The 14,930-nt window shown below is 38.8% G+C and overlaps 1 protein-coding gene across 1 annotated transcript; it reads right to left on the bottom strand.

The window, feature by feature from the left end:
- Positions 1–9,496: 9,496 nt before the first annotated feature.
- LOC131675400 (uncharacterized) lies at positions 9,497–11,857 on the bottom strand. Its single transcript, XM_058954370.1, has 3 exons — positions 11,847–11,857; positions 11,048–11,633; positions 9,497–11,002 (listed from the first exon to the last, which is right to left on the bottom strand). The coding sequence occupies exons 1-3, from the start codon at positions 11,855–11,857 to the stop codon at positions 9,497–9,499; spliced, it is 2,103 nt and encodes a 700-aa protein (XP_058810353.1).
- Positions 11,858–14,930: the final 3,073 nt, after the last annotated feature.

Raw genomic sequence — 14,930 nt, 5'->3', positions numbered from 1 at the left:
TAAAAAAAAATCCGCAACCTAAGGGTTACAAATCAATCGAAATAGCCAAGAATTACCTATATATAGATGTAGTTATGCAACGATGCCACCAAGAACGCAAAATTCTTAAAAATGCATTAGCAATAGCAGCACAATCTCCAGATCAATTTGCATACAATTTAATGAAAGGTCCTGGGTATATGGCCATGGTGGCTGGGAAAGTGGTACACATTATAAAATGTATCGCTACTGATGTTAAAGTAATCCAGAGTGAAGAATTCTATGCTGAGTTAAAAGTCAGCCATAATAATGAAACAAAATTCATGACACCGAAGACACACAATTTAATGAGTTACGGAACTCTAGTTGATTGTAATGTTTTACTGCCAACCTTCGTTTATTTTAACGAGAATTGATTTCAATTCTTACCTCACCCAATGGATGCAAAAACACCTAAAATTCTCAAACCCTTCTTTGAAATCCGTGGAGATATTAAGACATCCCCACGTTGGTCACTAGCGGTATTTATACTGAACCAGACTTAGAAGATTTGTTAAACCAGATCATTATCCGTTGGAACAACCAGCAGTGATAAACGATTTCACCAGAGAAATTCGTGATCATCCTACGAGAGATAGTGAAGGAACTATTGGAAAGTTATTGAACGAAAATGCTATGAAGCGTCTAGTCAATAATGCCTGGAATCGAATTTGGTCTAAGTTTATGAATTTTGGTATCGTAAGTGCTGAATTTATTGCTATCTAGTTTATAATACAGGGACTCAAAAAAATAATAAAAGTCGTGATGAATGGAATTGTACTACGCAGTATCTATGGTTGGTTATTCCATTTGTTCGTAGCGATATGGAACAGTCTTACTACTTTCCTGATTCACTTGGCCAAACCACCGACAGAAAAGAACGCCAAAACTGGCCAAGAATTGTTACCTACTGTTCCATAACCTAACCAAAAGTTTTTGCCAGTTTCCGCCATCGAGGATGAAACAAAACAAGGAGACCATGTACCTACTCAATCTCAATCCACCACTGGTTATTTCTTGCCTAAACATTATTTTGATATTTTTATTGATCTGCAGATTTAAGATTTTCCGGATATACAAGATTTAACATTTTTTTATTGTTCGATTACTTTTCCTCCTTACACTCCTTAAGTAACCATTTTAGTATGAGAGTGTGACGTCGGACCGTATAATTCAAAAAAGGAAATTTTTTTTCTTAGTATTATAACTGGGGACGGAGTGAGAACCGTTGCTCACTAGCGATGGGAACCGACCTGAGCATCACAGGAAAAATTTTTCTTGATAGTCTCCAAACGGCGATAAAATCTGTATACGCATTCATGTAAGCGTCCGTTCTTTTTTTTAGTGCGTTCTCCCGCCCAAGACGCCCTCACGCTTGCATACAAAGGGAAGGTAGCCTCAGAACACGTGTTCGGAGAGCGCCAACATGTCGATAAGAGGAGAGGACCATAAAACTGCGACTTTTCTGTTCTCTGCGAAATTCTGTTCTCATCATGACTAACAAATTTTTCTTTTTTGAGTTGGAAATTGAGCAGTGGAATTGATAATATATTTTTTTTCCAATTTGAATATTAAACTTTTGCAATATGTCACAAATAATTTTGGCTTCTCAAAACTTCTTACCGAGTTATCGCTCCGGAGTTTAGTTTAACAGAAATTTAAAAAAAAAATTAAAAAATTTAACGTTTATTTTAATAAGTCCTTTGTTAATTGGCGAACATTTATTTTAAGAAGTTATTTACGGTCGATTAGGTTGACTCCGAAATTAACTATTAAACGATTATAAACTTTTTGATTGAATTTCGGCTGCGAATGGTACTCGAAGAGCCATCTCGTGAGACAAGGCCTGTATCCCAGCGTCCTCGTCCCCAATTTTCCCCACACTTCCGCTCCAATCAGGGCCCGAAAACCAAGCGAGGGAAAATCGGAAGAGACAAGCAAGCAAATTAGCGCACCATCGCGTGCTCCACTTCTCCCGAAATCGAGAAGCTCAGAAAGACTCCCCCCCCCCCCCCCCCCCCCCGAGTATAAAAGGTGCTGTATAAGACCCAAAGTCAGATTTTTATTGTGCTACCAGCAAAGAGCAAGTAAAACCGGAGCAAGTCAAACAGTCAAGCAGTAAAAAACTCAAGCAGTCAAGAAGTCGAGCAACCAAGCAGCCAAGAACAAAATCTAAAGTACAAAATAAGGCGCGCGTATCCAGAAAAAACAAATAAACTCTCTAATAAACAAAAGTAAGCAATCAAACTAAACCTTTTATTACTTTTCTCTCCACTATTCTAGTAATAGCTAGCGCCCCAAAAATTCTTCCTTTTTCCGTATCTAAAGACTACTATTGATAGGGTCTAGGTACGACTTTGATAGGAAAAACCGGTTACTACTATTTATACGACCCAGGGTACTTTTCGTTCTTAGATTACAACAATTAATTGGAATCCAAGGGCATAAGTATAGGTACAGTGGCACTATTCCCCCTTGGCTAAAATAATTTTCGATAAATGATCCAGCTAGTCTAGGCGAGAAATCACACTTCTTGCGACAACGGAACCCTAAGACTACGCTAAGCCTCAGGTGCACCTAAGGTGTGTCACGACGTCACACTGCTGAACTAGTTAATAATAATAGTATATTAATAGAAAATAATTTAAAGGTAATAGGTATGATAGGTGACGAAGATAATCATGTAATTAAGAATATTAGAAAAGAAAGGACAGATAACGTTCATAAAATTTGTAATAAAACTCACTTAAAGAAAAATATTACTTGACAATTATGTAATATACAAAATACTTATAAAGAATTGAAAAGTAATAATGTGATATCTCATATAAAACGTTATTTTAAATATGCAATTGAGCAGAACCGAAATAAAACCAAAGAATTAGCTGCAGATCTATTATCACTGACCGATCACTTTTTCGGTAATCTTGCAAACTGTTGATCATGGTATAAGGACAAAGACCATACAATTGACCTAACAGATAAAAAACTGGATGAATACTTAAAATCATCATGTTAAATTTAATTTAAAAATGTGTGCAAATTCTTAATTGCTAGCTCAACTTAAGCTAATGATTTGAATAATATGATAACTTGGAAGCTTCCTAAAAGTAAATGCTTGAACTCAAGTGAATCTACAGCCTTTTATGTAAACTTAGTGTTATGAATTATAACGATCGAAGCAATGGCTTTATTGACGTTATTAAAGGAATAAATGTTTCTCCTGGGTTTTGCACATCATGTTTTACGTGAAGAAGTGACTCTCTGCGAACTAAGAAAGCTAATAAAATAAAATCAATCGAATGAAAGGTTCAGAGAAATATTCTTCAAGAAAAAAAAAGAAAACAAATTAGTCTAATAAAAAGAAAAAAAGGTATCACTTATCAGAGTAGTATTGGTATTCAAATAACTAGTAAACAAGTTGTGCCAATATTTAATATCCCGAAATTAAAATATGAACTGTAAGACAAAGCTTATACACCCCAGATTAACAAATTTTATATTTCGACTTGAAAGCATCAGGCTTGTCTAGTGATGCAAATATTTTACAAATCGTAGTAAAATTAATTCTTTTTATTTATCAGACCTATGTAAAACTAATTAAGTCGATTGATGCTAATGCGAGTGCTGTGTTCGCGTCAGTTGCGCTCAAGAAAGAAGAGAGAGTTGCTGTGGGTTGTTCTGTCAAATAAGACGTATTTGACAGACAGAAATTATTAGCCTTTTTCTTTCCTATTTGTGCTCCCTTGTAAATCAGGTCAATATATGTTGGTTAGCAGACGACACTCGGGTACCCAAGCGTCCGCCTGCCCACGTGTGGCACGTATAGCTCATAGACCGGGTCAACACATGTTAGTTGACAGGCGACACTCAGGTATCCGAGCGTCCACCTGCCCATGTGTGGCACGTATAGCTCATAAATTTGGGCCTGTGGCTAGACAACAAGGAGTGGGGGTGCCTGTTGCGATACTCTCCCTCAATCGAGCTAATGAGATCTGAGTTTTTCTTCTACATTTTCAGTAGTTGCTTGGCTTCTCAAGGAGCAACTCAAAATACAACTCGTGCAGTCTTCAAAGGGTACGGCTGAGTTCCGTGTGATCACTGTGGATGTACTATTCTGCATTATTTCTCCGCTAAATAGGACCAGTGACATTAGTTCGAAGGGTAAAGGACAAGGTCCTTAGCAGAGGAGGCACTACTTCCTCTGGAGTGTTTCGGACTCTGCGGCATTATGCCCTTAATGTGTATCCTCAGGCGAGTGCGGTCGCGAGGCTTGTTCCCGTTAGAGCGTCGTTCTTATCTCACCGGAGAACATTTCATTCACGATTTCATTTGTAGTACTGACTCTAACTCGTTAGAGAAATGTCGCGAATTCCTTTAATTCGACTCGTGACTCGGCAACGGCAGCGTAGCGACGAGATCGCGGCGATCGGCACTCGCATGAAAGAGCGCGACCCCGACACGCTTAACAAAACGATCGTGCAAACACGTCTAACCGCCGTGGACGGGCTATGGAATGAAATCCGTAAAGCGCACAATGAAATCGCGTTGCGTGCTGACGGAGAAAGGCATGAATATATTACCGAAAATGAGTTCGACAAAATACACTAGGTGTATGAGGAAACTCTGGACTGGCTATCGACTGCGATGGCGAAGTTTCCAAAAGACATAGAGAGCAATTTTTGTCGACGCGAGCGTAATAAAGACAGTGACGACGACCTACCAGCAAAACTACTCAGGCTCGATCTACCTGAAGGGCATTGCGGCTGATTTAGTGAAAGATGTAACAATTTTGGGCGTGAATTACGCATCTACATGGAAAGCGCTTAAAAATCGGCGCTTAATCGTTGACAAGTTGCTGGATTCCCTCATGCATCTGTCCCATTTAAAGAAAGAGTCTGCGGTAGATATGTGCGCGTTCTTTGACGAAACACAGAGAATTGTACGCGTGCTCATTAGACTACATGATCCGGTGTCACATTGGGATATGTGGCTTGTATACAAGCTAGAGATGCGACCAGACTAGATCCGGAGTCTTGGAAATTCTGGGAAGCAGAGTTAGCTAAGAGAGATAGACAATTAGCCGCTAATGCGATGAGAGCAATAGCGAGGCGCATTTTCCCAAGTTAGATGATTTAACGTCTTTTCTTGAAAGGTGTTCTCAGTTCCTGTCGGTTATTCGTGCAAACAGAGACGAAAAGAAGGTTACTCAGACATCCAATTCAAACTCTAATTCGCGTATGGTTCTTCACTTGCAAACTGGACAGCCAGCTAATGCAGGAAAGTGCGCGCTCTGCTTAGGTGATCACTATATCGCGCGTTGTCCTACTTTTAAAGAAAAGAAAAAGGAGTCTGAACGTATGTCTATCGAACGTCGTTTGAGGTTGTGCTTCAATTGCTTGGGCAAGCAGAAGTTAAAGGATTGTCGGTCAACCTATACCTGTAAGCACTACCACAAGAAACACCACTCTTTGCTCCACCGCGGACCCATAGGCGACGCATCAGACACGGCTGCCAAGAACAACGCGCAGACTACTATCACTGAACACGCGAAGCAGGTAAAGTCGAATCTTGTGCAAAAAAACTTCAGATCCGGATTATCTATAAATGCGTGTAGCACGCGTATCAATGAAGGCCAGTGCTCAATTGTACTCGCTACAGCACAAGTGATCATTGTAGGCTCGCGTGGACAACAAACTCGCGCGCGCGCACTCCAAGAACAAAGATTAGAAGCTCGTTTATATCCGAGTCAGTAGTCCAACTTCTCGGACTCAAAAAGGACCGTGCCCATGTAAAAAAGAAATGTCTGATTCAAGTTTGGACCAAATATGGACCATCAGACATGGTCCATACTTGAGAATGGACATATATGGTCCTGGTATGATCGAGACAAAATATAGGGGGCTCAATTAGCATATTCCAGGTATAGTTTATATCAGGTAACAAAAAAATATAGTATATGACCTAAGGGTGATGAAGCTAAAATATCTGGACTCTCTTGTGATTACTCAAGTATAATCCAGATATAATTTAGGTTATGTTATTTTTTTTGAAGTAAGAAATCCCAGAGGTCGGACAAATAAATACTTGACCTAGGTTTGATCTAGCTCAAAATTTCCGCCATTAAAAAAATTATTAAATATATATTATTAAATGATTTGAATACAACAGAATCAGATATATTTCAATTGATGAAATGTACATTAAAATGAATTACAATTTTTTTTTCATAAGGATTCGGTGGCAGGCAAATGTATTCATTGAAGTACGAGTATATCATTTCTCCTTCTATTTTATTCAAAGGTATAAGTGAATAGACATACGTTTGACGAATAGGTATAATTACGTCGCAAATATCTATTCGAATTTGAGGATGAATCAACTGCGATATACTGTAATTTCTAACAAACTCACGTACAAGTACGTAGCTGCTGTCATTGACTTCCATAAAAAAACTCGCCTCACCAAAATTTCGTCGTTGATTCCAGTAAACAATGGAGTTATTTCGTGTTTTTTGTCTAGTATACAATTTTTACGTGTAAATTTCAATGTTATGCCGTGCTCTGCTTTTAGTTTTCGCCCTTTAAATATCAAATTTCTAGCTTCTGAGTTTTGAATCGCTTCGATTTCATTATCGTTCAATTTAACAATCCTGACTTTTCCAAGAATATTTTCTTCGTCATTTTCTCCAATGAATCTTCCAGGCATCAGGATATTTTTTTAAATGTCGAATGCATTCAGCATTTTGAGTGTATTAATAATTTCAGCGTCTACTTTATTTGGTCCATGATTGATTTTTTTGAAATAACCATTCGAGTCTTCGAATGGGAAAGCAGACCAACCGTACAAAGGTCCCCACTGCTTAACAAAACCTGCATAGTGTCGCATTAAGTGTACGTACATTGAAGGAATATTTTTCTAGACCATGTAACGGAGAATCTCGGCTAGGTCGACTTCGTCCGTTTGGCTCTCGCAAATGTCCGTGCGCCGCGCCAAGCCGAGAGTGTGTGCGTGTGGTACACACATTCATGCTTGGTTTTTGTTTACGAGGTGCTGAACACGGGCTGAGCTGACAACTGGAGCGATGCAGATGGCGCAGAAGAAAGGAGAGAAAGAGAGAGAGAGAGAGAGAGGGAGACAGAGCGCTCGAATTGCGGATCGCCGCGGAAAATTCGAGAGAGTTTCTGCTAGGCAGTAAGGAGAGGAAGGCACGCGCGCGGATTAACGTCGACCTCGTCGACGTCTTGTTCGTTTTCGGAGACACGCCCGGTGCGTGGACGAGTATTAGAACGTGAGGCTGGGTCGCGCCCAATCGTTTCCCGAAGGATACCCGGCACCGGTGCGTGTGGGTAACCGGCGAGGTGCGCGGGAGCGCGCGTGAGCAGTCTGGACGTGCTGCAGTACCGGAAAATAGAGAGATGGTGGAGACAACAGCAACAACAATCAACGAGCGAGTTACGTATTGAAGCAGTATTGTGGAGCGAATGAGAGGACGAGAAGAAGGAAAATAGCGACGACAAAAAACAAGCGAGACGGTCAGCGAGGAGCACACCAGTGATGTCATACTGCGGAGCGCTCTAGCCGTCAGAGAGGCTGAAGGTCGAGGTCGGTGCCATGTTTTTCTCTTGTTTCTCTCTCTCTTGCATGTTCGGGCGCCAGCTTATGGTTGGTAGCACAGCAGACCTGCTGCCTACCCGTTGATAGTCTATCGGCGAGAAGTGTTTGTCGGGCATTTGTTGTAATATTTAGTTTTTATAAGGGAATCGGTAGGCTGACCAGCCACCGATTCACCTTCGCGTTCGCGTTTGTTATTGTGCCGCTCGTAGTGTGTAAGCGTATAGTATATAGTAGTGTATAAGCGCGAGATCGCCGTCTTGTAATCTATTGTTGACGATTAAAGTATTAGTGTGTTCATCCGCTGTTATGTTTATTCGCCGCTGTATCACTCCTCATCCCGATTTCGAATCCGTGCGTTTAACGTGTTTATGCTCGACGCGTTATTCAGTCGTGGGAACGTCTCTTGCTTCCCCAATCCCCGAATAAATAATTTATGCGGACGGCCGCGAGTAACCCAGATGGGAACGGTTGCTGATTCTCCGTTACAACCATATAAATCTAATACTTCATAAGCGAAAATATCAATCATAATCACCGCTGTATTAATTTCATTAATGTGAATTCGCGATTGCAGATAAATCCTAATAGCATGAGATAATAGTAAGAAGTTGTTGTAATATCTTCTTGGTAAATGAGTTTTTAAGAGAACAGGAAAGTCGCCATCATCGTCACTTCGGTGTCTTTTTAATAAGTGTTTCAAATTCTTCGTTTCGAATGCATTTTTTAAAACTTGTTTCAGGCTGTATTCTAAAAAAACGCCACTAGTATTTGTTTTCTGACATTGATCGCAAATAACTTTTCTCTTCTTATCAGTGATATCACCTAAATAATGAAAACAATCTTCACAAAGGGCCTAGCCGGATAAGATGGTCGAAACTGCCCCCAACGGTTAAGCCAAGCGGAATATGGCATCGTGTAGGGCTTGATTAGAAACTCTTCTGACCAAATTTTCAGACCCCTAGGTGGCCAGGGGCACCCTGTAGGTCCAAAAAAGGATCAAACCGTTTTTTTGAGATAACTCGGCTTCTATAATAGCTAACGGAACCAGCCGAACGGCAAAAAATTTGCCTTAGAAAGATCTATATACTAGAATTTTTCCAGATTTTTTGGCGCCAAATTCAAATTTTTAGAACGGTTTCTAATTTTTAAAAATTGAAAAAAAAAAACAAAAAATAACTCCGAGCTTGAAAAAATTTATTTTATTTATTTTATATTCCTCTATATACTCAAATTTTTTCAGATTTTTTCAAGTGGTGGAACATCGATAAAAAATTAATAATCATTTTTCGATCATTTTTCCTACATTTCCGACGTTTCACTCAATTCCATCGATCGAAAATCATTCATTTTTCTATATTTTGTCAATTCTAAAGTTACTGCGGTTATATATGATGTCTTTATACCATCTAAATGTAGATTGATCACTGGCTGAACCTCTTATTCGATTATATATTCAGTGAGATGAATAAATCAGCGGATAATTTTTTGAGAATTTTTCTACAACGTTCCGTGTAATATAGTGAATGATATTTATCAGTTATTGTACACAGAGAAGAAATATGGTAACGGTTACCGGAAAATTACTCTATTCTACATATCGCAAAGGATTTGTAACTTCCGATTAATATTCTCCAAACTAAATTGATATAAGATGCATCAATAAAATATTACGATTGAATATATTTCTATATTTTTTATGAGCAAGTTCCACACTGTTGGAATTCCATATGATTGATACGAATGTTATCTTTTTTTTTCATAATAAAATCAGAAAAGCTTAACAGTACCAACAGCAAATAAGAGGATAAAAATAAATTACCAAAGTAGATCGTTTTGAAGAGGCGTTTATTCTAATATTTATTTAATCTTCATCGCTGTCATCATTTATGACAGGAACTATTTCTTTTTCTTGGTAGATTTTTGTCAATTTTTCAGCCGGCCTTATAATTTTAGACAAGTATCGAGCATGCGATAAAAAGTAAATTACTGAAGCTATATGTGAACAGCAACCAACGGTTCTCATTCCATTTGCACATTCACAATAGTATCTTTTGACTCCACCATATCCAATCGAATTAGGAGTATATTCTATGTAGCAATTATATGTTTTGGCAGATATGTGGCGAGAACGAACTTGAATTTTGAGTACACTTGATGATTCCTTCAGATAATCAATATTTACTCGACCCTCTTCATTAATTAATTCAGCTAAATACGAAATTGCTTGGCTCAACTGATACGTTCCTGTGAAAAAAATTTTCAAATCTTCTTCTGTCATTTCTGGAAAATCTAAAATATCGTTTGAAGTTAGTTTCATGAATTTCGTTTTTCGCCTACTCCATCTTCCACTTTCCGCTTCTTCCGCCAAGCTATTGCCCGTGTCTTTTTTCCTTTTCATAAGGTTAACCACTTCGTCACTACTAGAAATGCTGGAGACGAATCTTTTCCCAAATAGATTGATAAGAAAGCAAGCTATGCGACAGTATGTTCCTGCGTGCGGAATCATTTTATTGTCAAATTGATTATGTAAAAGTTTGTATTTTTGGCTGATAACACCGTGGACTGCTTCAACGACCCAACGTACAATTGTAACCATGCGTGAATTATTTGCCTCAGTGGCTGTAGGCTGTTTTCGTTGACCTTTTAATGCTGGCATGAGTCCTTCATACCCCGTTTCAGTTAACTTGCAAATAACATCTCTAAAACCTCTGTCCAAAAAAAATTTATCACCAGGCCTTAAAAGAGTGACTAAACCTTCAGGATCATTAAAAATATCTTCAAGTATTTTTGCATCGTTAACATTCGCATAATACGGGCCCCACATGTCTACTATATAACCATTAGTTGTGCAAATTGTAAAGGGTTTGCACAACGGAGCTTTTTTTTGACCTGAATACGATTTACGTTGATATTCGTTATTTGTACTTTTTTCATGCCTAAGATATGTACCGTCACATACTAAACCCAGTTGACTATCGTTCAAATCGTGTAATAATTTTGCGACTGGAGCAGTGTGATTTTCTATCAAGTACTGTCGGTTCGCTGCTTTTATACCAAAACGAGATGGTAGCACATCTTTTTCAAATGATTCTAATACTGAAGCTGAAAAATCAGACACTTGTTGAGGACGCTCCAAACCGAGCACAGAAGAAATAACGTTATTAGAGTTGCCTGTTCGCAGTTTGAATAAAAATACGATGATGGCTTGAGTGACATTTCGAGAATCTGAATTACGTAGTGATGTCATCATTGCACGCAGTTCGAAAAGATTTTCCCATGTCAAGCCCGTGAAAATGATGAGACGATTTTCAGGTAAAGAAAAATCTCCAACTTTGTCAGTAAGCTCTTTATCAACATCTATTCTGAACTTTTATAAAAAATTAGAAACATCAGAAGCTTTCATACTGCTAACATTAGATGTTGCTATGATGTTATTCATAACTTCTTCGTATAAACGTTTTTTAATAAGATGATCTTTGCAACATCGATTACCAGCGGGAATGAAAATATTCCTCACAGTGAAAACTTGCAACCGGGCTTCCATTGGTACTGCCATAAGATTACGATCTTTTCTGCATATACAGCAATATTTATGTGTGGCAATACATCTTGGTATAGGTAATTCTATTTCGTCTTCCTCGACTATCTTTCGTTCAGTAAACAATATAGGAGGATCTCTAGGATCAGTTTGTTGAGACGAATTTGTTGAAGAAACAGATAGTTGGCTGAACGATTGGGATACTCTATCTTCAGACTGATTTGTTGTTGTCGCCTCTTCTTTTGTCAACCTACTCCTCGTACATGAAAAAACAGCGTAACACTTGCTACAGATAAAATTGTCAATTTCAGCATCAATGTTAAGACATTTTTTCAAATCATCCACCACAGATTGTGATTGAATAAACCTTTTGTAGCCCGTTGATTTTCTTTCATTCAAGTTGCATCTAATACAATTTTTGTAACGTTGTTTTATATTTGTAGTGGAAGACATAATGAACCTGAAATTGAATAGAAATCACTTATATAAAACATATTGAGTTTTATAGTAGAAAGAAATAGAAAACGGATGAAACATTAAGTTTTATATCATGGGGCGTTGGTTTATCTAAAAAATATATTTATCGAAATTGACTTAATTTCATCAAGAAATGATTTAGGTTCTACACTATTAAAATACAATAAATCGATCCATACGATCCATACGATCATACCTCATGCCCATTACGACACGTGACGTCTCGATCTGTCACACAATAATAAAGGTCTATTGGATTGCATTAAGTATAGGGGGTCTAGGCAGAGTGTGGCCAATGGCCGCCATATTGTCTCAAATGTGACCTCATACGAGCGCGCGCAAGCCAAAATGAAATACCTTTAGGTTTTAGTTTCAATGCAGGGTTTCACTTTTTGATTATTCATCTGATTAATACACTACATGAAAAAGAATGAATATTGAAATGGAACTTCAGTGCAAAAATAAACCATCTACGTCTATAGAAATAAGGATATATATAGAAATACATAATAAATAATGCAAATCAAAGCATTTGCATCAATGTCAGCGAGGTGCAATATTGTTTTCAACACATCATTTTATTTTATCAAGTACTTGACTAAATTACTAAATCGATGCGAATGTAAAAATCAACAAGAATCAACGTCAATAGTTTCAGTCCATAACGTAAACATACTGGAAACGAAGCTGCACTATATATATAGATATACTAATGCATGGGGATGGACGCCATATTGTTCCAAAACTGGCTCGACCAATCAGCGCGAGAGACGCGGTTTGGCCACACTCTGCCTACACCCCCTGTAGCATTAAGGTTAGTTGGACATGTCATTATATTTACTGTTTACAGTATCTTGTCTTCTACTCTTCTTAATAGATTGCACACTTCGCATGTTTGTTAATATTATTGTGTGAGTTAATTGTTTTGAGTAATAAGACAAGTACAGTTTTCAATGTATACTCAAAAATATGACACCCATTCAGATAAGTATTGATGAACTCTAGTATTGTAATAATAGGTAGAATATGACTCTTTGTGAGTGCTTTGTTATTATTTACAGGTTTTATTCAACAAAACTCGAATGGAAATGAAGTGTATCTTCATGAATATTTTTGAATATTTTTGAAAAGTGAAATTACAACTGAAATCATATTAAGGTGGGTTGCTACTTGATTTGACCAACATCCTAAAATTTTTTCCTAACATTCAACTTTCTTGAAACTTTGTGTGTATGCACATGAAAAAAGAAGACTTTTGGTTACCTGCAGGATTTTTTTGACAATGCCAAACCCAATTTATTAATATTTTAAGGTTTTTTTAAAGGCATTTTTAAAAATAATCCTTGCGTAGGTATACTACTTTGACAAAAAAAATTGTTCGGAGGCTCATTTTCTTCCTCAAGACCTATAGAACAAAGTCTTGGTTTTGGAAAAGTGGTGGATTGAATTGCTTTCAAACAAAACCAATATATACAGAATTTATAGATTAATTATATTGAAAAATAGTATTTTCTATGTAATTGCTTGATATCCTTTGATTTAGTTTGCTGTAAAAAATACTTGGAAAAAAATTGGGATCTAAGACTTTGTTCTATTGATTTGAAGGAAGAAAATGAGCCTTCAAGCAATTTTTTTGCTCAAAGTAGTAGAGGCATGAAACTTTTTGAAAATTGGTTTTAAAAAACCTTTAATTAGCAATAACTTGGGTTTGAAATGGTCTAAGAAATTCTGGAGGTGACCAAAATTCTTCTTTTTATATGTAGAATACATGTGTGAAGTTCAATAAAAGTTGATTGTCAGGAAAGACTTTTAGATTTCTGACTTGTTGGGGACAGGAGAGCAAGAATAAACAATTACTATATCGTTTGAACGGGTTTTATTTTATTTTACAAAATCAGATACAAGGTTATTAAATTAACCGCGCGCGTCTACACGACTTCACTGAAGGAGCGGTCAGGATAGAGTGTCGTCGTTTTTTTTTCACCTCCCGCTTCATTTGCTCGGCTTTCCTTCTCCTTGTTATTTTTTGCATTGGCGTAGCTAAATGAGGTCCGAAGGGGGCCAGTGTCGCACTTCCCTCCGCTTCGCTCGTGGTTTGCCGGGCGGCCCCGGAAATAACCCTTGTGTTATTGCCGGGCCGTAAGATCAAAAAAAAATCATTTGCAGCAGGTCATGGCAGCCTCGGGAAGGGGCACGGCCCGTATCTCCCTCCCGAGCTGTAGCGTACGGCCATGGATCTTCCCAGTAGCAGCCATGCTCGTCAAACAAGCGAAGCCATGGAGGGTGGCCGTTTCAATTAATTTCCGACACATGTACCCACGGCGGAGGCGGATGGTCGCGACGACACACTTTCCTACCATCGCACGCAAAGACTTGACTCCTTTTTTTCGCAACGCACGCTGTACATGCCTCGACGCATCGAGTCGCCAGCGCCTCGCATATACCCCACTGACTACGGCCTCTGATCGAAGAGGAAATTTCGGGTTTTCTCCGGCGCGTTGCGTCACAAATCACGGCTTGTCGCGCGTTGTTTAACGCGCAACCGAGACCGAAAGATTGCTGATGTCTTCCGAGCAAACGCTCAACAGCTGCGGACGTCTACTATTTTTTTTTTTTTTTTTTTTTTGGATCCGTAACATCCTCCCCCCGTGAAAATGAAGCCATTTTGACCTATAGAGAGTCGCAAATTTTGACGAGTTTATGGACGGGTCGTGTTAGTTCGCTTTTGCCCGCTCGGACTTTAGCAACTCGAACAATTCCGTCGGATGCGTTCGGATAAATTTCGATGATTTTGCCTTTTCTCCACGAGTTGCGCGAGGCCTGATAATCTAATATGAGAACGATGTCTCCAACTTTTATCTGCGGCTCGGGAGAGTGCCATTTCTTTCGCGGTAGAAGCGTAGGGAGATATTCTCGTAGCCACTTCTTCCAAAAGGCTTGAGCGAGTTGTTGCGCTATCTCGAATGTTTTACGCGGGTTTAAAATTTCGCTTTCATATCTTTCTAGCCGCAAGTGCCCGGACGACGTGCCTATCAGAAAGTGGTTGGGCGTTAGCGCTTCTTCGTCGCGTGGGTCCACGGAAACATGAGTGAGCGGACGCGAGTTGAGCATGTGTTCGGTTTCGGCGAGAAGCGTTATCAAAACTTCTTCGAACGGGGCCTGATCTTTGAGCGCGTGATTCAATTTTTTCTCCGTTGCGCGCAGTCTTTTCATCGCTGTTGCTCGAGTATTCAAATTTGGCAATCTGTCGCTTTTCCATAAAAAGCCCGTTTCCCATACG

This window comes from Phymastichus coffea, unplaced genomic scaffold (genome assembly GCF_024137745.1).
Source record: "Phymastichus coffea isolate CEN01 unplaced genomic scaffold, Cenicafe_Pcof_1.1 PCOF00020, whole genome shotgun sequence".
Taxonomy (NCBI): Eukaryota; Metazoa; Arthropoda; class Insecta; order Hymenoptera; family Eulophidae; genus Phymastichus; species Phymastichus coffea.
This window is presented reverse-complemented; position numbering and strand designations above follow the sequence as displayed.